The sequence below is a fragment of the Lepidochelys kempii genome, chromosome 9 (genome assembly GCF_965140285.1).
Source record: "Lepidochelys kempii isolate rLepKem1 chromosome 9, rLepKem1.hap1, whole genome shotgun sequence".
NCBI lineage: Eukaryota > Metazoa > Chordata > Testudines > Cheloniidae > Lepidochelys > Lepidochelys kempii.
Window position 1 is genome coordinate 45104977 of NC_136388.1, and position 21091 is coordinate 45126067.

General features: G+C 42.2%; 1 protein-coding gene across 8 annotated transcripts in view; it reads left to right on the plus strand.

Moving 5' to 3' along the window:
* AMER3 (APC membrane recruitment protein 3) overlaps window positions 1-11978 on the plus strand; it is a 58321-nt gene extending 46343 nt beyond the window's left edge. For 5 of the 8 annotated variants that reach the window (XM_073360084.2, XM_073360085.2, XM_073360087.2 and 2 more), the window contains one exon: window positions 10259-10346. Coding sequence is in view for 2 of the 8 variants with exons in the window: in XM_073360092.2 (XP_073216193.1) it covers window positions 10259-10353 (95 nt within the window). In the remaining 6 variants the exon portion in view is untranslated. Of the gene's footprint in view, window positions 1-10258 lie in introns of all 8 variants that reach the window. The other 3 variants (XM_073360092.2, XM_073360096.2, XR_013636357.1) reach the window with 2 other exon arrangements.
* The last annotated feature ends 9113 nt before the right edge of the window (window positions 11979-21091 follow it).

A 21091-nucleotide genomic window follows, 5' to 3' on the forward strand; every position in this document is an offset into this window, starting at 1 on the left:
ATAGCTGATCTATTCATCCCGCTTCCCCATACAGGGTGAGCACTGGAGAATAAGTCACTTCATCACTATCTGCATTGGTAATATGACCAGGGATCTGCTGGCCATTGAGGCAAGCACTGGAAGGATGGGGACCCTCTTTTCCCTCCCATGCCCTGGAGAAATAGAAAAGCACCTCCTCCCCTTATTCTTCCTTTAGGTTGTTTAATTGGAACTGATAGTCCCAATCAATGAGAGATTATACACTTGCTTACTGGCCAACATGTTAGCTGCAAAGGTTTGGAATTTGAAATTGTGCTAATTTATTTTGTCCTCTTTGAAAATTTCACCTGCTCCAATGCTCTGAAAGAAGAGTGGAGGATTTGCCTTATTTCTTCATGGCTAAAAGATGCAGCTTGTGAAATTATATGGACTACCTTGCAGTCTCTCTTCAGGTTTATTTCTTGCTACCTGACCTTTGTCAATGAAACAGACTGAAATTCATTTGACCCTGGGAGTGAAAGTGTTAATTTTAAGTTAATTGTTCCAGAAGGAAAAGTGGGCTGGACAAAGGTTTCTGCATGGGTCAGGGCACTACTTCATTAAAAAGAAAAGGAGTACTTGTGGCACCTTAGAGACTAACCAATTTATTTGAGCATAAGCTTTCGTGAGCTACAGCTCACTTCATCGGATGCATACTGTGGAAAGTGTAGAAGACATTATATACACAGAGACCATGATACCATGAAACAATACCTCCTCCCACCCCACTCTCCTGCTGGTAATAGCTTATCTAAAGTGATCACTCTCCTTACAATGTGTGTGAAAATCAAGGTGGGCCATTTCTAGCACAAATCCAGGTTCTCTCACCCCCCTACCCCCCAAAATACACACACACACAAACTCACTCTCCTGCTGGTAATAGCTCATCCAAACTGACCACTCTCCTTACAATGTGTATGATAATCAAGGTGGGCCATTTCCAGCATAAATCCAAGTTTAACCAGAACGTCGGGGGGGTGGGGGTAGGGGTAGGAAAAAACAAGGGGAAATAGCCACTCCTAGTCTCTATTTAAGCCTAAATTAATAGTATCCAATTTGCAAATGAATTCCAATTCAGCAGTTTCTCACTGGAATCTGGATTTGAAGTTTTTTTTGTTGTAAGATAGCGACCTTCATGTCTGTAATTGTCTGACCAGAGAGATTGAAGTGTTCTCCGACTGGTTTATGAATGCTATAATTCTTGACATCTGATTTGTGTCCATTTATTCTTTTACGTAGAGACTGTCCAGTTTGACCAATGTACATGGCAGAGGGGCATTGCTGGCACATGATGGCATATATCACATTGGTGGATGTGCAGGTGAACGAGCCTCTGATAGTGTGGCTGATGTGATTAGGCCCTGTGATGGTGTCCCCTGAATAGATATGTGGGCACAGTTGACAACGGGCTTTGTTGCAAGGATAGGTTCCTGGGTTAGTGGTTCTGTTGTGTGGTATGTGGTTGTTGGTGAGTATTTGCTTCAGGTTGTGGGGCTGTCTGTAGGCAAGGACTGGCCTGTCTCCCAAGATTTGTGAGAGTGTTGGGTCATCCTTCAGGATAGGTTGTAGATCCTTAATAATGCGTTGGAGGGGTTTTAGTTGGGGGCTGAAGGTGACGGCTAGTGGCGTTCTGTTATTTTCTTTGTTAGGCCTGTCCTGTAGTAGGTGACTTCTGGGAACTCTTCTGGCTCTATCAATCTGTTTCTTCACTTCTGCAGGTGGGTATTGTAGTTGTAAGAATGCTTGACAGAGATCTTGTAGGTGTTTGTCTCTGTCTGAGGGGTTGGAGCCAATGCGGTTGTATCGCAGAGCTTGGCTGTAGACGATGGAGCGTGTGGTGTGGTCAGGGTGAAGGCTGGAGGCACATAGGTAGGAATAGCAGTCAGTAGGTTTCCGGTATAGGGTGGTGTTTATGTGACCATTGTTTATTAGCACTGTGGTGTCCAGGAAGTGGATCTCTTGTGTGGACTGGACCAGGCTGAGGTTGATGGTGGGATGGAAATTGTTGAAATCATGGTGGAATTCCTCAAGGGCTTCTTTTCCAGGGGTCCAGATGATGAAGACGTCATAAATATAGCACGAGTAGGGGCGTTAGGAGACGAGAGCTGAGGAAGCGTTGTTCTAAATCAGCCATAAAAATGTTGGCATACTGTGGGGCCATGCGGGTACCCATAGCAGTGCCGCTGATCTGAAGGTATACATTGTCCCCAAATGTAAAATAGTTATGGGTAACGACAAAGTCACAAAGTTCAGCCACCAGGTTAGCCGTGATATTATCGGGGATAGCGTTCTTGACGGCTTGTAGTCCATCTTTGTGTGGAATGTTGGTGTAGAGGGCTTCTACATCCATAGTGGCCAGGATGGTGTTATCAGGAAGATCACCGATGGATTGTAGTTTCCTCAGGAAGTCAGTGGTGTCTCGAAGGTAGCTGGGAGTGCTGGTAGCATAGGGCCTGAGGAGGGAGTCTACATAGCCAGACAATCCTGCTGTCAGGGTGCCAATGCCTGAGATGATGGGGCGCCCAGGATTTCCAGGTTTATGGATCTTGGGTAGTAGATAGAATATCCCAGGTCGGGGTTCCAGGGGTGTGTCTGTGCGGTTTTGATCTTGTGCTTTTTCAGGAAGTTTCTTGAGCAAATGCTGTAATTGCTTTTGGTAACTCTCAGTGGGATCATAGGGTAATGGCTTGTAGAAAGTGGTGTTGGAGAGCTGCCGAGTAGCCTCTTGTTCATATTTCGACCTATTCATGACGACAACAGCACCTCCTTTGTCAGCCTTTTTGATTATGATGTCAGAGTTGTTTCTGAGGCTGTGGATGGCATTGTGTTCTGCACGGCTGAGGTTATGGGGCAAGCGATATATGTAGAAGTCTATGTAGAAGTATGCACTCTATGTAGAAGTGCAGTCTGCTGTTTTGACCTTCAGGAGGAGTCCACCTAGAATCCTTTTTTTGTAATGTTGGTGGGGAGGCCTCTGTGGATTAGTATGTTGTTCAGAGGTATTTTGGAAATATTCCTTGAGTCGGAGACGTCGAAAATAGGATTCTAGGTCACCACAGAACTGTATCATGTTCGTGGGGGTGGAGGGGCAGAAGGAGAGGCCCCGAGATAACCCAGCAGAAGCAGCTGTCCTGAGAGTATAGTTGGATAGGTTAACAATATTGCTGGGTGGGTTGAGGGAACCATTGCTGTGGCCCCTTGTAGCTTGTAGTAGTTTAGAAAGTTTAGTGTCCTTTTTCTTTTGTAGAGAATCATGTAGATCTTTATTCCTATTGCCTGTTCCTCTGATGCTTACAAAAAACTATGCATACATAAATTTGTCTATATAGAGGCTTTGTAAGTGTACTGAATAGGCAAACGTATATGGCCTTGTACAGTACAATATCCAGGCTAACAAACCAGAGGGCCTACAGTGGATTTGGTTTTTCAAAATGCTGTCGTAGAGGTTATCCTAGTCACATCTCATATATTATTATGTATTATTTATATTACTGAACCACCTTAGGAGTCCCAGTCATGGATAGGACTCCATTGTGACAGGTGCCATACAAACAAAGAACAAAAAGATGGTCCCTTCCCCACCAGAGCTGCTTATCTCAATATAAGAAAGACCACAGATGGATACAGAAACATAAATGGAGGAGTACAAGGAAGCAGAGAGACAATATTGGTCAGCATTCTAGGCAGAGGTCTTAGCCATAGGCACCAAGTTTCTAACCTGCTGAGGGGCGTGAGCCCCACAGCTCCACCCAGGCCCTGCCCCACTCCCCCCCTCCTCCCAAGGTCCCACCCCTGCGCCACCTCTTCCCGCTCCCACCCCTTCCCCCGAGCACGCTGTGCCCTCGCTCCTCCCCCCTTCCCCCAGTGCTTCCTGATACCGTGAAGCAGCTGATCCACAGCAGGCGGTAGGTGCTGGTGGGGGGGGAAGGCGCTGATTGGCGGGGCCCACTAGCAGGCAGGAGGCACTGGGGGGAGGGGGAGATTCTAGTAGAGGGGCTGCTGATGGGTGCTCAGCACCCATGATTTTTTTTCCCTGTGGGTGCTCCAGCCCTGGAGCAGCCACGGAGTCAGCACCTATGGTCTTAGCGCACCAGGGGCCTAACTGTTGTCCAGTTTTTTGTAGGCCTTACAGCAAAGGAGTGTTTTAAGGAGGGATTTGAAGGAGAACAATGAGTTAGTTTTGCAGAGATTTATGAGGGGCTCCTCCCAAGAAGGAGGGGCAGCATGAGAGAAGGCACAAAAGTTTAACAAGTGACAATTTAACAAGTGGGCAATGGAGGCTGACATTAGCCAACTGTATTCACCATTTTTATAGTGAATGAGAGATGGTAGGTACAGTGGGGACAGGCCATGAAGGGCCTTGAAAAGTGAAGACAAATAAGCAACTTATATCTGACGTGATAGAGAAGGGGTTGTCAATGGAGGGATGGCAAGCCAGGGGTGATATAGTCAAAGAAACAGACTAGGCAAACGATATTTGCAGCAGCATTCTGAATGGATACAAGCGAGGCAATTCTGAATCTGTCAAGGCCACAAAATCTGGTTGTGAGGACCTAGAGGAAGACTCGAGTCAAAGATGATGTCCAGGTTATGGGCCTCAGTAATGGCAGAATGGTGACATTGTCCACAGTGATTGAGAAAGTGGGGAGAGCTTGGTTATGAAGCTTATCCTCAGATAGACTTCTATCAGCTTGGCATAACACTGATTGCTTGTCATGTTTGCTGACCCTAATTTTCACAAGTTAACCAAACATGCCTTCAAACTCCAAGGCGAGGATCGTAGAAGTTTCAATATTATCCAAGCTGGCATGACATTGTAAACATAGCTACGTTGTATTTAACATTGAATACATTACTGGCTCTAGGTTTCATTTTTTTTTTTAAATTGGAGAATCTGGGTTACCACTTTAAATATAATACTGTTCACATCAAAATAGCAAAAAAACCCCAGCAGTGACATCACTCACATCAACATTAAGTACAAATATTACCTGTAAGATTTAAAACAGATACGGGAAGAGATTATTTAGCATCATTTTATTGCAGGTTTACTGTTAGTCACATTCACTCAGTTGTAGTGACAAAGATTTTGAGCATATGAGTTCGTCCCATCTTACAAACACAGGCTTGTGCAAGCAGCTCTCTCATGCAGAGAGATAAGAAAAAAAACCAATCAGGTTGAGGAAGACAGGGTGGAGAGATTGAAAACTGATATCTAGACTGTCAGTGACCTTGAGACTGAGATTCACTGCTAACGCAGACTGATGGACGCACAACCTGCAAACCCCACAGCAAATTGACAAAGTATGTTTAGATCCACAGCGCAGAAGGCGCAGTCTCTGAGATCGTGATGCAGTGCACATGAAATCATTTACAATGTAAGATATTTTGATTTATAGGACCCCCCCCCCCCATTGTTAAGGCACCTAACAAAGTACACAGGCTCCAAAACTACATTTTTTTCTTTGGGTACTATTTTATGGCTACTGCCCTCCAAGCCGCTGTGATCTAATGTATTAATTAATTATGATTACATTAGGACTTTCAGGGAGTCTTGCTTCAGTACCAAACGAACTGTCAAACTATACCGATAGCTACCAGCTCCATTTCTCCTGCTGTAGTCCCATTGGTTGATCACTGGCTGGTACTATTGCTCTGACTGCTCATGTAGCACTAACTGCAATCAGGTAATATGTTGGCTTGTGTCAAGGTTCCTTCCTCACTCTGAACTCTAGGGTACAGATGTGGGGACCTGCATGAAAACCTCCTAAGCTTACTTTTACCAGCTTAGGTTAAAACTTCCACCAGGTACAAACTATTTTACCTTTTGTCCTTGGACTTTTGCTGCCACCCCCAAACGTCTAACCAGTATTATTTTATTAGGAAACAGGCCGTTTGGAAATGTCTTTCCCCCCAAAATCCTCCCAAACGTTACCCCCCCTTTCCTGGGGAAGATTTGATAAAAATCCTCACCAATTTGCATAGGTGACCACAGACCCAAACCCTTGGATCTTAAGAACAATGCAAAAGCATTCAGTTTCTTAAAAGAAGAATTTTAAGAACAGAAAAAGTAAAAAGAATCACCTCTGTAAAATCAGGATGGTAAAGACCTTACAGGATAATTAGATTCAAAACACAGAGAATCCCTCTAGGCAAAACCTTAAGTTACAAAAAGACACAAAAACAGGAATATCCATTCCATTCAGCACAGCTTATTTTTCTCAGCCATTTAAAGAAATCAGAATCTAACGCATATCTAGCTAGATTACTTACTAAGTTCTAAGACTCCATTCCTGTTCTGTCCCCAGCAAAACCTTCACACAGACAGAGAAAAACCCTTTGTTTCTCCCCACCTCCAGCTTTGAAAGTATCTTGTCTCCTCCTTGGTCATTGTGGTCAGATGCCAGCGAGGTTATCCTAGCTTCTTAATCCTTTACAGGTGAAAGGGTTTTTCCTCTGGCCAGGAGGAATTTTAAAGGTGTTTACCCTTCCCTTTATATTTATGACAGCTTGTATTATGCAGGTCAAACTAGATGACCATATCTGTTCCTTCTGGCCTTAAACTCTATGGTTCTATGATTATAGAACCGGGGGGGGGGGATTTAAACCCTGCCCCTCCCTCCAGCCTTAGCCTCTGCTCTCTCCTGGATTAACATCAGATATCCCTGGATGTTTTATAAACCCCTTTTTCCATAGCCTAGACAAGGCCAAAGCATTCACAGACATTCAGGACTTTTCAGTGACAACAGTCTGAGTTTTGAGTTTCTAACTATACAAATAAACCACCAGGCAAGATTTACATTTCACATAACAGTACTTGTAACCCTTGTGGGCTCTCCCATCCCTGTCTCATGTTGGCAGTAGATAAGCAGTATAGTCTAGTGGTTAGAACCAGGGACAGGAATACAGAACTTCTGAGTCCTAGTCCCACCTCTGCCACTGACTTATGATATTTTGGACAAGACTCTTCATCTCTCTGAGCCTTAGTTTACCCAACTGTAAAACTGATGGGCAATGTGGCTTAAGTGGAAATTTTCATAAAACACAGATCCTACAATGGAAAGCTTTATAGAACTGCAGAGTATTAAACAGTGTCACAGTCTGACACAAGCACCTTCATGAGTATTCAACACATCATGAGAGCCCAGCAGAATAAATCCAAGAGAAAAAATAATTCAAATACCTTCAACTTTTAAGTTCAAGTTTTCCAACCAAAACCACTTAGTTTTGTTCTGGCAACAGTAACAAGTTACTGACTATAGGAGTTTCAGGTGCCACACCTCTGTAGTTAGTAGAAAGCATTTTCAATAGCTGGGATATGGCTAAGAAATTGTCTGCACTTGCCAGAAATAATCTGAGAGTTCATCTTGGGTGTTCATTTGATGAATTCATTAATTCAATGTGCTCAGCTCCAGCAAACTTGGCATACAAAGGCAACCCACAGGAATACATCTGTTGGAAACGTGAGCATTGCAGCAAGGACCAATTGTCCAAGTGAGGCTCTACAACTCAAAAGATGTATTGCAAACATATATCTAGCAGTTTGCAAAACGAAATGTGAATAAAAACAGATGGAGCATGAACCACTTTCAGCCACTAGATGGCAGAGTTTCACAAGCAGGGTTTGCACTTTTGGCTTTGATGTGGTGCTGTGCATAATTCACACAATGAATTCTTAACAGTTCCAGCAGTTAATGGACTAAATTTTGAGGTGCTGGATAGTGCAGATGGTTTATTCGTTATCTTGTAATCCCAGGAAAACAGTGTTCAAAACAACTAAACTGCAAAAGCTTCAGAATGTCACACAGTCACTGCCTTTGCTGGATGAGTGTTGTTGCAACTCGTGCGCATCTGCAGGGATTGGCCCTGGGTTAGCACCCCTTCCCATTAAGGATGGGCACAGGGCTCCGACAGCCGTTCTGAGAAGTCAGGAATACATCTATTCCTCACCTTTTTCAGTCTGTGTAATGAGCAGCGGCACAAGCAGGAAAGCCATTTGTGGGCTCTCCTAGAAAACCCTGGCAGGTTAGCAATGCACAGGTGGATCATTGGCATAGGGAATCGCATGTATCAAAGTGCGCTGAGAAGCTAAGAATAACCCTTTGCCCCACTGAGAATCGTCATGACAGTGTCTCCCAAATGTATGAATTTGAAATGCTAGTAAAAGTCAAGAAAAAGAGCACAAATATATTTTGGTTAGAAGTCCACACTGAGAAACTCACCACACAGAGCTCAGAGAGGTGGGAACTCTGTGGACATCTCTCTTCAAAAGAATCCCCCCCACCCCATCTATCTTCTCCTGCCCAATATACCTGACAAGTTACCTTCTGGCTCCCTCCAGTGGAATAATTCCACTCTTCCTTCCATACCTTTCCCCACTACAGGGAAAAGGTTAACATTGACAAGTGGAGAAGAAAGCCGTAAATTCTCTTCTATACTTTGAGATATGTTTAAAGGGCCAAATCTCCAAATAAGCCAGGGTCCTGGGAGCCACGCAGGGTGTGTACGTGCACATTCTGGCCAATTTTAATGACATCTGAATCATCATGGCCACAAAAACAGATCTACGTACACAGAAAATGGAGACTAATGTCTCCTGCGACCCTGCAGACATCTGCTAATATCCAGGCTTCTCTAGATCACTGGGAAAAGCAACAATATCATTTTTTTTTAAATAAGGAAAAAAATATATCCTCCTCTTTAGCTGGATCTGGACAATGATGGGTCTCAAGGATTGGCTTCTCTTTTTCCTGTCTAAGCTCTGTTCCCTTTTCTGGTCTATTCAATATCTCTCTCACTGTCATGGTGTGCATTTGGCCATGGGGCTTGTAGCAACCATGGCCCAGGCACCACACAAGTCCTGAGATTTTATAGGTACTCCCAAAAGCTTGAATTCATCCAAAAGCCTGAGACAGGCAGCCATGTTCCAGAATGAGGACTCAATTTATTATCCCCTCCCCTACCAGTGACACTACACCCCATATAGTAATCCTATCTTCACATTTAATAAGCACCATCACATCCTATGGAAATAGGGAGTCTTTTTGTACTTAGAATTTTCCCTGCTCAGTTGTGGCTCCCAAGCTGAAGTAACGGGTCTTTTCCCTTTTCATTAAGTTTTGTTCCAATTCTAGGGCTACCAAGGGAATAAAGTGAAAAAAAAAAAAATGGAAACCCAGCACCAGAGCAAACACAAAACCAGGCAAATATGCTGTAAAAACATACAGTGACAGAGGAATTTCATAAAGACTGGGGCTTGGATAAACATTCACAAGTTTGGATACTTCACTGAATCAACAGAGGCCTCCCCCCAGGCCCAGCCATCCTCCATCTCTTCACAGATCCCCTGCCTGATGGCCGACGAGATAAAATAGTGGCTTGTGAGAGAATGTAGAATGGCCAGCAATGCCACTCTGGTATGGCTGAAGGATGGCTAAAAGACCTATACCACACCTGTCCCTATCAGTATTTTGTCCCCCACTCATCTGTCTGCATCCCCAACCACACCTGTCCACCTAGGCGAAGAGGGCTATAGGAGAGGTGGTGGGGGTTGACTCCATCTCCTACCCCACCATCTCACTACAGCATTAAGTGGTGTTGTGCGTACTGTAGGGCGGTAAATGATGCTTGTATGTTTTAAATGGGAACAGAGCATCCTGGCCACCCTCTGCTTTAGTTCTACACAAAGTCACCTGCTTCCCACCTAACTCTATATTGAGTCTACTGCGATGGAACACACACTGCTGACTTCCCACTGGTCACTGCATGTACGTGCCTCATGGCACTTTGTAATGAGGAAAGAAGTTCCTGAATAATTCTGAGGAGCAGCTGGGTCTCTGGAGGCAGCCTACATAGTCTGGGGAGATTTGAGGGACTAATACCAATACATCAGTTCCCAAGGATTCAAGAGTCAGAAATACCATATGCCCCAACCCAAACAACTGCCCACCAACAGAGAAGGGGCTGGATTTCAGTGCTGAGAGCAGTATTATATCAGTACTACATCAATTGCACTGTTAAAAAAAAAATCACAACTAACAGGAGATTTTTCTGACCACGCTGCTATTTGCAGCCAATTTCTATTCTTATTTTTCTAGTTGCGCTACTGCATTTATTCTTTCAACTTATATAATAAAATAAGAATGCCTATAAAAGTGCACACTAAACACAGCTTATTTTTGTTCTGTTTTTAGAAGCAATATAAAATGAACACTCAGTATGTTTTCTGCTTATATTTCAGGTACAACACTGAAGAAACCAGTTGTAAATAATGATGGCTTCCCACCTGTGTGTTTAAATGAAGCAAGTCACAATGAGGCCAAGCTGGTGTCATAAGCAACAAGGATTTCTCACCAAGGGACCCAGTGGAGACAGTACAGGGGAAAAATCATCCTACTCTGTCATCTTAACAACAAATATTGTTGGAGCTTAGGACACACACCCTTGAATCCAGGTTTGCAAATGGACAATAAACATGCTCCATTTTTCAATTACAATGAGTTTATGGTGAAAGTTGTTCCATAACATGAATGTGTAATGAAATGAATATATTTTCTGTCATATTGCACCATATGATGAAGTCTTTCAGGCGACAAAAAATACCAGTATGTTTTTTTTTTAAAAATGCAAATATGTGCCGAATAAGCATTAACTTGGTTTAGATAATTTAGAGGATTTTCATTCTTTTGGATAATGTATATATTGTGAATTTCTACTGAACTTCACAGAAGTGCTTAATAGATTTTATTGTAATAGTTTAATCATCTTAAACTTGATCATGCAGATTACATTTGTACGCTGAGATTTACCTGGTTTAAAACATTTTGTAAATATGGAGATAAAAATAACAGGAAGTATAAAATGGTCTGCCCTATATTCTCCAAAGAAGTTTGTTTACTATGTACCCTAGTTATAGAGGGTTGTGTCTGAGAATGACTATTAAAAAGTTGTTACCTTAAAACAGAAGTAAGAAAAACACCCTGTTTAAGTATAAGACAGTGGTTTTATTTAATCCCAGAAAGACTTATTTTTCTAATTTAGAACCCAGTTAGATATACCAGTTAGATATACCACTAATCTCACTTTCATTTTCTACGAAGAAGCTTCTCAAGGTGGTTTAACTCAAGAGCCATTATTTTCAAGATAGTTCTAAGTTATGCTTAATTGCAAGAGGTCACATACTGGAAGGGCACAGGATTATACTGGATTGAAACTGGATACATAAAAATTCTATGGCCTGTACATTGGACTGTGATCTAATGGTCCCTTCTGGCCTTACAATCTATGAAAAGAATATTAGATCATCTAGTCGAGTATCCTGACTCAAATAGGGTTTGACATCTGATGCTTTGTGGAAGGAAAAAAAAAATCCATAATGCATGTAGACAATTATATGGGGTGGAGAATGAGGTGAGGGAAGAGGATTCTTTACTGACTTCCACAAGCAGTCATTTTATACCTTGAAGCATGAGATGTGGTTACCCTTTGCTTGCACAGCGGTTAGTCAAGTACTGTAGATAGATATTTTAAAGCATGGATAATGTAGTGACTATTATCTAAATTTTGCTGAATCTGAATTGGTACAAAAACAACAATGCACTGAGATCAGGGATCTGTGAAATGAAATTCAGTGTTCCAGAGATAGCATATGGTTTAAAAAATGTCTCTCATGGATAGTTATGAAGTGAAACCCTAGGATCACCCAGGTTTCCAGTACAGGTCATCTTCAGGATGAAAGCATTTGCCACGAAGAACCTGTCCTCTACAGTATAGAGGACCATTTGTGACCCTCCTTTGTTGCTGAGATATAGGTAAGGGCGGGCTGCTAAGAATTTACCATTTAGAATGTAAAAAGTCTAAAATCACAAACAAGTCATCACATAGTGTGTCACCTTAGCATTGCTGAAGAGATGCCTATTTGTGGGCTAATCAAATAATAATAAACATATGGCTCAACAGAAGAGGTTGTGTAAGAACGTGTTTTTCTTCACAAAACTGATCTCTTATTTTAGAATTATTCAACTGGCCTCTTATCTTCACAGTTTACTTCCAAACTGTCCTGCAATACTGATGGCCAATGAGAGAATTTCTCTACAATGTGACACATGCTGAACCCTCCCCTTTTCCCATGGATTCTAGGCTTAGGTAACAACGGGGGGTGGGGGGAAGCAGAAGAGAGGAACAAAGCAAGGCGATAGAAGTAAAAAAGAGCCAATACTGTAACTAGAATTAATAGAAATACAGACTACTACCAGCTTGCTCTTATGCAGCACATTCATCCATACCTCTCCTAGTGCTTCACAAAGGAGGTTAGTATCATTATCCCCATTTTACAGCTGGATAAAATGAGGCACAGGGAGGGGACATGACTAGACCAGTTCTCATGGTGCCCAGGATTGCAAGTCTCCTTGTTACTCCCTGACTCCAAAGTGAGGGAAACTTGTTTGTGCTTAGCTGGGTGTTGGCTCCTGAACACCACCAGTCTGTTAACCACTCAAGCACTTGCCTCTGGGCTATGTCAACCCTTACTTTGCCTTGCAAGTTAACAATAGGTGCACCCCAATCCCCAAGTCCTCTTTGAAGCGTTCCCATGAGATATCCAGCCCCTGAATAGCCCCTGGCTACTCACAGACATTCCAGATCCATTGTTCCCAAAGGAATAGAACACACAAGCTTATGAGATTCAGCTCATGTTCAATACTTAGCTTAATACCAGATATATATTTATTTTGAAAACATTATTAAGTTTATTATCAAAGATTCAAGTAACAGTGAAATAAATAGTTACATATAAAAAAAAAAAAAAACAGCTTTCTAGAGACTAAGCTTAACTAACAGGTTAACCTCCTGTTTAAAAAAGATCTCACCCAAAGTCTTCTGCAGTATTTTCAACCAAGGCTGGCTGAGAGCCCATTTTTATGAATGAAAGCATGCTGTCCATTTACTTTCTAGGTGCAGGATACCGGGTGTCTTCTCTGCCTCTCAGCAATACCCTCAAAGTTCACTGTCTTTACTCTTAGTCAGAAGAACTCCCACATGGCTTGTTTTTTCCTGTGTGCACCTTCCTTGCTGATTTCACATCTCTTTGTTAACATTTGACTTCATATATAAAGAGGCATCTATTGTATTAGCTTAGAATGCATAATTTACATCCTGACAGAGATACGCATTTCTTACCTCCTGTCTAGAGCAAAGCCTCCTGTCTACAGCAAAACCGCTTTTTCCACCTTTGCTGGTGACTAATACCTTGATACAGACTTTATACTGAAAATATGTTTTTTTTTATATACACACACAACTCCTGACAGAGTATCTGTACATATATTTCACAACAATATTAATGACCACTGTGACACTTACTTTCATTTGAGCCCTCACATGGCATTCTGTGGTGAACAAGAAAGCAGACACCTGCACCATGAGGTGCCTGTAACCCGTCTGCTTCCCCTTGCTGGTTGGCATTTAGTGGTTCTTGGGTCACACTCAAGCGGTACTTGTTTCTTTAACTGGTATCTGCTCTTCTCTTACTTTGGTTTTCTCCCTCCCCTATCCCACCCACTAGCTCTGCGTGGACCTCCTTGTCCCCCCTAGCTGCCTGGACTAAAAGTATCTGGTAAGTTTTTTCCCTACCGCCACACCTGTACTTTGCCTAAATGGTCTCCCCCACAGCAAAGATTCCCCTCACCTTCCCCACCCCCCATGGCTAGACCACAGAGATTTATGAGTCTACTACAACCTTATAGCTTGGGCAGTATAGGGGTACACTTTTAGACCCAGAGAGCCTGGGTTTGATTCCTGCAGTCAGCAGCCCAACCAGGGGTGCTGCATGACACATGATGGTGAAAATGCAAGCCACCAGGTCTATGCTAATTGTCTCAGAGTTGCTAGCCTCAATGGTTGCACAAATGCTGAGAGATATGCAGAAATTTTCAGCAAGGACAAGTATGTAATGGTGACACCTCATGGCTCATCTGGGGAATTAGCTCACTACTGTCCATGCCCCATCCTACAGTTAGTCAGCCCTCCTGTTGCCTGTGTCACTCACTCTATCTCTTCTGTGACTCATCCTTCCAGCTAAGTCACAATCATCTTCCCCTTCTGGGGTCTCTCTTCAGGCAGTCTCCAAACCCACTGCAACACTCCCACAGTGGATTGTAAGGGAAGTCAGGGCCCACCTGTTTCTGCACAGGTGATCATCATCCATAATTAAGCCTCATCACATCCTAGGTCTCCTTCAGGTGCAGCCTATGGCTAATTGTCCTCTCTTGCCATTAACCCTGCCAGGACTCTCATGGGGTGAATTCCCCATCAAAAATAATTAAATCCATTTTTTTTCTTTGAACATTAAAAAAATATTCAACCTTCTTGTGGCCCACCTTGAATGAGGTGGCAAACAAACATAGCTGCCACCCACTGGTTCAGCAGCAAGTATCTAGGATAACCTGGTTACATTGTGTATGCTTCATTTTCCTTGCATGTGAAGCTTCAGATGTGCTGACAAATTGAACCCATATAATGTGAATATTCATTTTAAATTGCAGTATGCTTTGAAGGAACAGGTTCCCACTTAGGTCTTTCAGTCTGTAATACATTAGTATTTCTGTTTAGTCTACACATTTTGATGGTCTACTAAATTTTAAATGACTCAAACCTAAGATGAAGGAAGGAAGCCTAATAATCTAAACCCTATACATTCTTTTGTGGCTCATTTAAACCAACTACTGTATATTGTTCCTTGTCTTATATTCTTTGCACACCCAAAGTGTGCAAGGAGTGGAGTACTGGGTCCATGGTGAGCACATGCCTATAAGACATGAATAATTCCTTAAGATTTAAAGGCAACCTGAAAAGATTAAAATAATAATACCTAACTCTAAAATAATGCTTTTTATCAATAGATTTCAAAGTGCTTCACAGTCTTTATCCTCTGTGAGATAAGTAGTTATGCCCACATTACAGGTGGGGAATAGAGAGACTAAGTGACTTACCTCCCAATCTTACACAGAACATCTCTGGCAGAGCAGGAAATCAAACCTCGGGTTTCTCAAGTCCTGATCTAATGGCCTAACCACTGCACCATCCTTTCTAAAAGTAATGGGGTTCTACTTATACTCCTTTTTTGGTTCATTACAATGTAGCCAGAAGCCATGAAAGGAATTTTGTGTTTTGTTTTTTATTTTTTTTCTCCTAGAAATAGCAAGCCTTCTCATTCCTGCTTTTGTGGCAGAATTCACTGTGAGCTCTGAGCACTCAGCTGTTGAAACTTTAACAGAGATCTTTTCTCCCAAGGTCATAGGGCAACTGAGTTAAATAGTATTTAAACACTGTAGCCAGAATAAAAAATCACCCGTCCCATCAAAATGGACAGGTTGCATTGCCTGAAAATTACCGACACTACTAGCTTTCCAGACAATTCCAAGAAAAACAGGGCACACAAGATGCAAATTTCTAATGTGAGGCATGCTAAAAAAAAAGGTTGTTTTTAAAAGGCCCACACCTTCCAGGGCTTCTTGATGCATCATAAATAAGCCAGAAAGGGACACTAGGGCACCACTACTTCTTTCCTCTAAAGATCATCTTTAAGGAATAGGAGTCTTCAGATTAAATTGTCAGTGGAGTTTTGAGGCTTGGCAAAAAACTGGAACACTGTGCCAAATTCAACTCACTTGTGTGAATGGGCACAACCCAATTGGTTTCGACTGCTCAATTTAAGGCGTTAAAAATAAGATAAAAAATAAAGTAAATAAAATGTAGATTATGTTTTAAGGGCCCACCCTTAGAATTTTATATATCAAGTAAAAACATTCTAAATCTGAAAGTGACATCAAAATATTTTCAAAAAGAAAAGGAGTACTTGTGGCACCTTAGAGACTAACCAATTTATTTGAGCATGAGCTTTCGTGAGCTACAGCTCACTTCATCAGATGTTTACCGTGGAAACTGCAGCAGACTTTATATACACACAGAAATCATGAAACAATACCTCCTCCCACCCCACTGTCCTGCTGGTAATAGCTTATCTAAAGTGATCAACAGGTGGGCCATTTCCAGCACAAATCCAGGTTTTCTCACCCTCCACCCCCCCACACAAATTCACTCTCCTGCTGGTGCTAGCCCATCCAAAGTGACAACTCTTTACATAATCAAGTCGGGCTATTTCCTGCATAGATCAAGGTTTTCTCACATCCCCCCACCCCCATACACACACAAACTCACTCTCCTGCTGGTAATAGCTCATCTAAACTGACCATTCTCCAGGTTTAAATCCAAGTTAAACCAGAACATCTGGGGGGGGGGGGGTAGGAAAAAGCAAGAGGAAACAGGCTACCTTGCATAATGACTTAGCCACTCCCAGTCTCTATTTAAGCCTAAATTAATAGTATCCAATTTGCAAATGAATTCCAATTCAGCAGTTTCTCGCTGGAGTCTGGATTTGAAGTTTTTTTGTTTTAAGATAGCGACCTTCATGTCTGTGATTGCGTGACCAGAGAGATTGAAGTGTTCTCCGACTGGTTTATGAATGTTATAATTCTTGACATCTGATTTGTGTCCATTTATTCTTTTACGTAGAGACTGTCCAGTTTGACCAATGTACATGGCAGAGGGGCATTGCTGACACATGATGGCATAGATCACATTGGTGGATGTGCAGGTGAACGAGCCTCTGATAGTGTGGCTGATGTTATTAGGCCCTGTGATGGTGTCCCCTGAATAGATATGTGGGCACAATTGGCAACGGGCTTTGTTGCAAGGATAAGTTCCTGGGTTAGTGGTTCTGTTGTGTGGTATGTGGTTGTTGGTGAGTATTTGCTTCAGGTTGCGGGGCTGTCTGTAGGCAAGGACTGGCCTGTCTCCTAAGACTCAAGTAAACTCAAGACACGGTAAACTCAAGTCTTAGGAGACAGGCCAGTCCTTGCCTACAGACAGCCCCGCAACCTGAAGCAAATACTCACCAACAACCACATACCACACAACAGAACCACTAACCCAGGAACTTATCCTTGCAACAAAGCCCGTTGCCAATTGTGCCCACATATCTATTCAGGGGACACCATCACAGGGCCTAATAACATCAGCCACACTATCAGAGGCTCGTTCACCTGCACATCCACCAATGTGATCTATGCCATCATGTGTCAGCAATGCCCCTCTGCCATGTACATTGGTCAAACTGGACAGTCTCTACGTAAAAGAATAAATGGACACAAATCAGATGTCAAGAATTATAACATTCATAAACCAGTCGGAGAACACTTCAATCTCTCTGGTCACGCAATCACAGACATGAAGGTCGCTATCTTAAAACAAAAAAACTTCAAATCCAGACTCCAGCGAGAAACTGCTGAATTGGAATTCATTTGCAAATTGGATACTATTAATTTAGGCTTAAATAGAGACTGGGAGTGGCTAAGTCATTATGCAAGGTAGCCTGTTTCCTCTTGCTTTTTCCTACCCCCCCCCCCCCCCCAGATGTTCTGGTTTAACTTGGATTTAAACCTGGAGAATGGTCAGTTTAGATGAGCTATTACCAGCAGGAGAGTGAGTTTGTGTGTGTATGGGGGTGGGGGGATGTGAGAAAACCTTGATCTATGCAGGAAATAGCCCGACTTGATTATGTAAAGAGTTGTCACTTTGGATGGGCTAGCACCAGCAGGAGAGTGAATTTGTGTGGGGGGGTGGAGGGTGAGAAAACCTGGATTTGTGCTGGAAATGGCCCACCTGTTGATCACTTTAGATAAGCTATTACCAGCAGGACAGTGGGGTGGGAGGAGGTATTGTTTCATGATTTCTGTGTGTATATAAAGTCTGCTGCAGTTTCCACGGTAAACATCTGATGAAGTGAGCTGTAGCTCACGAAAGCTCATGCTCAAATAAATTGGTTAGTCTCTAAGGTGCCACAAGTACTCCTTTTCTTTTTGCGAATACAGACTAACACGGCTGTTCCTCTGAAACCTATCAAAATATTTTGTGTTCTAACAGGATATTATATTCACAACATAGTAGACCATGAGTGCTGTGCTGGACTGGAGAGGGCTTCTGTTACACAGAAGGGGTAGGGAGCAGGGGCTCTTGGGAGGGCAAATCCCTACTTTAATAAAATGAATGGTCCTGCTACACCAAGCAAGGCCCAGCAACCTGAACACAGATTTACCATGCTTAATTCCTGTTCAAGCCAAACAATGTAAAATGTGAAAAAAACTACATGATGTTAGCAGTGTTGTCATGGCCATGTTGGTCCCAGTGTGTTAGAAAGGTGGGTAAGGTAAAGAGATGAACTTTCAAGGTACACAGAGCTTCTGGTCTGAAGGAAAGCTCTATGTAGTTTGAAAGCTTGTCTCTCACCAACAGAAGTTGGTCCAATAAAAGAACATAAGACATAAGAATGGCCATACTGGGTCAGACCTAAGGTCCATCTAGCCCAGTATCCTGTCTTCTGACAGTGGCCAATGCCAGGTAATCATCAAGTGATCTACCCCCTGTTGCCCATTCCCAGGTTCTGGCAAACAGAGGCTAGGGATACCATCCCTGCCCATACTGGCTAATAGCCATTGATGGATCTATCCTCCATGAATTTATCTAGTTCTTTTTTGAACCCTGTTATAGTCTTGGCCTTCATAACATCCTCCGGCAAAGAGTTCCACAGGTTGACTGTGCATTCTGTGAAGAAATACTTCCTTTTGTTTGTTTTAAACCTGCTGCCTATTAATTTCATTTGGTGACCCCCTAGTTCATGTGTTCATGTGTTATGAGAAGGAGTAAATAATATTTCCTTATTTACTTTATCCACATTAGTCATGATTTTATAGATCCCTATTATATCCCCCCTTAGTCATCTCTTTTCCAAGCTGAAAAGTCCCAGTCTGATTAAGCTCTCCTCATACGGAAGTCGCTCCATACCCCTTATAATTTTTGTTGCCCTTTTCTGAACCTTTTCCAAGTCCAATATATCTTTTTTGAGATTGGGCAACAACATCTGCACGCAGTATTCAAGATTGGGAATATCTATTCCTTTCATAATGATTCCCAACATTCTGTTTGCTTTTTTGACTTCCACTGCACATTGAGTGGATGTTTTCAGAGAACTATTCACAATGACTCCAAGATCTCTTTCTTGAGTGGTAACAGCTAATTTAAGAACCCATCGTTTTATATGTATAGTTGGGATTTTGTTTTCTAGTGTGCATTCCTTTGCATTTATAAACATTGAATCTCATGTGCCATTTTGTTGCCTAGTCACCCAGTTTTGAGAGATCGTTTTGTAGCTCTTCACAGTCTGCCTGGGATTTAACTATCTTGAGTAGTTTTGTATCATCTGAAAATTTTGCCACCTCACTGTTTACCCCTTTTTCCAGATCATTTATGAATATGTTGAATAGGACATGGTCCTAGTATAGACCTCTGGGGGACACCACTATTTACCTCTCTCCATTCTGAAAACTGACCATTTATTCATACCCTTTCCCCTCTATCTTTTAACTAGTTATTGATTCATGAGAGGACCTGCCGTCTTATCCAACAACTGCTTACTTTGCTCGAGAGCCTTTGGTGAGGGACCTTGTCAAAGGCTTTCTGAAAGTCCAAGTATACTATATCACTAGATCACCCTAGTCTACATGATTGTTTGGCCCCCTCTAGAATTCAAATAGAGTGGTGAGGCATGATTTCCCTTTACAAAAGTTGTATTGACTCTTCCCCAACATATCACATTCATCTACATGTCTGATAATTCTGTTTTTTTGTTTTTGTTTTTTACTATAGTTTCAGCCAGTTTTCCTGGTACTGAAGTTAGGCTTCGCGGCCTGTAATTGCCACAGTCACCCCTGGAGCCTCTTCTGCGATTTGACTTCTTGCGATTTGTTCTAATATTTAACAATTGACTTTAAGGTCTTCGTTTTATGGTATAGTGAGATGTTCATATCTTGCATGCTTGGAAAAGCTTCCTTGGAAGTGTGGCCATGTGTGGGAGTTCAGTAACATTAGGTGAAAGTTCTATATTGTTAGTTGGTCCTTTAACCTATGAGATATGAGCGAGCCACGTGATCCAGCAACATTCTGTACTTCAGTATGGAGAATCTAAACTATAATTTAAGTATCCTATCGTAACCAGTTTAAGCACAAATAAAGGTGGAGCAACCAGAACTGCACACAATATTCAAGGTGTGGGTGTACCATAGATTTATATCAAGCCATTATATTTTTCTCTTTTTATCTTCCCTTTTCTTATGGTTCCTTTTTTGAGTGCAGCTGCAAATTGAGCAAATGTTTTCAAAGATATAGGAGTCATTGTGGATAGTTCTTTCTTGAGTGGTAACAGCTAATTTGGGCCACATCATTTTAACCAGTTACCAATCCATAAGAGGACCTTTCTTGTTATCCCATGACAGCTTACTTTGCTTAAGAGCCTTTGGTGAGGGACCTTGTCAAAGGCTTTCTGAAAATCTAAGTACACTATATCCACTGGATCCCCCTTGTCCATATGCTTGTTGACCCCCTCAAAGAATTCTAGTAGATTGGTGAGGCATGATTTCCCTTTACAAAAACCACGTTTACTCTTCCCCAACAAGTTATGTTCATCTATGTGTCTGACAATTTTGTTCTTTACTATAGTTTCAACCAGTTTGTCCGATACTGAAGTCAGGCTTACCGGCCTGTAATTGCCGGGATCACTTCTGGAGCCCTTTCTAAAAATTGGCGTCACATTATCTATCCTCCAGTCATCTGGTACAGAAGCTGATTTAAATGATAGGTTACAGACTACAGTTAGTAGTTCTGCAATTTCACATTTGAGTTCCTTCAGAACTCTTGGGTGAATACCATCTAGGCCTGGTGACTTATTACTCTTTAGTTTATCAATTTGTTCCAAAACCTCCTCTAATGACACCTCAGTCTGGGACAGTTCCTCAGATTTGTCACCTAAAAAGAATAGCTCAGGTTTGGGAATCTCCCTCACATCCTCAACCATGAAGACCTATGCAAAGAATTAATTTAGTTTCTCCGCAGTGGCCTTATCGTTCTTGAGTGCTCCTTTAGCATCTCAATCGTCCAGTGACCCCACTGCTTGTTTAGCAAGCTT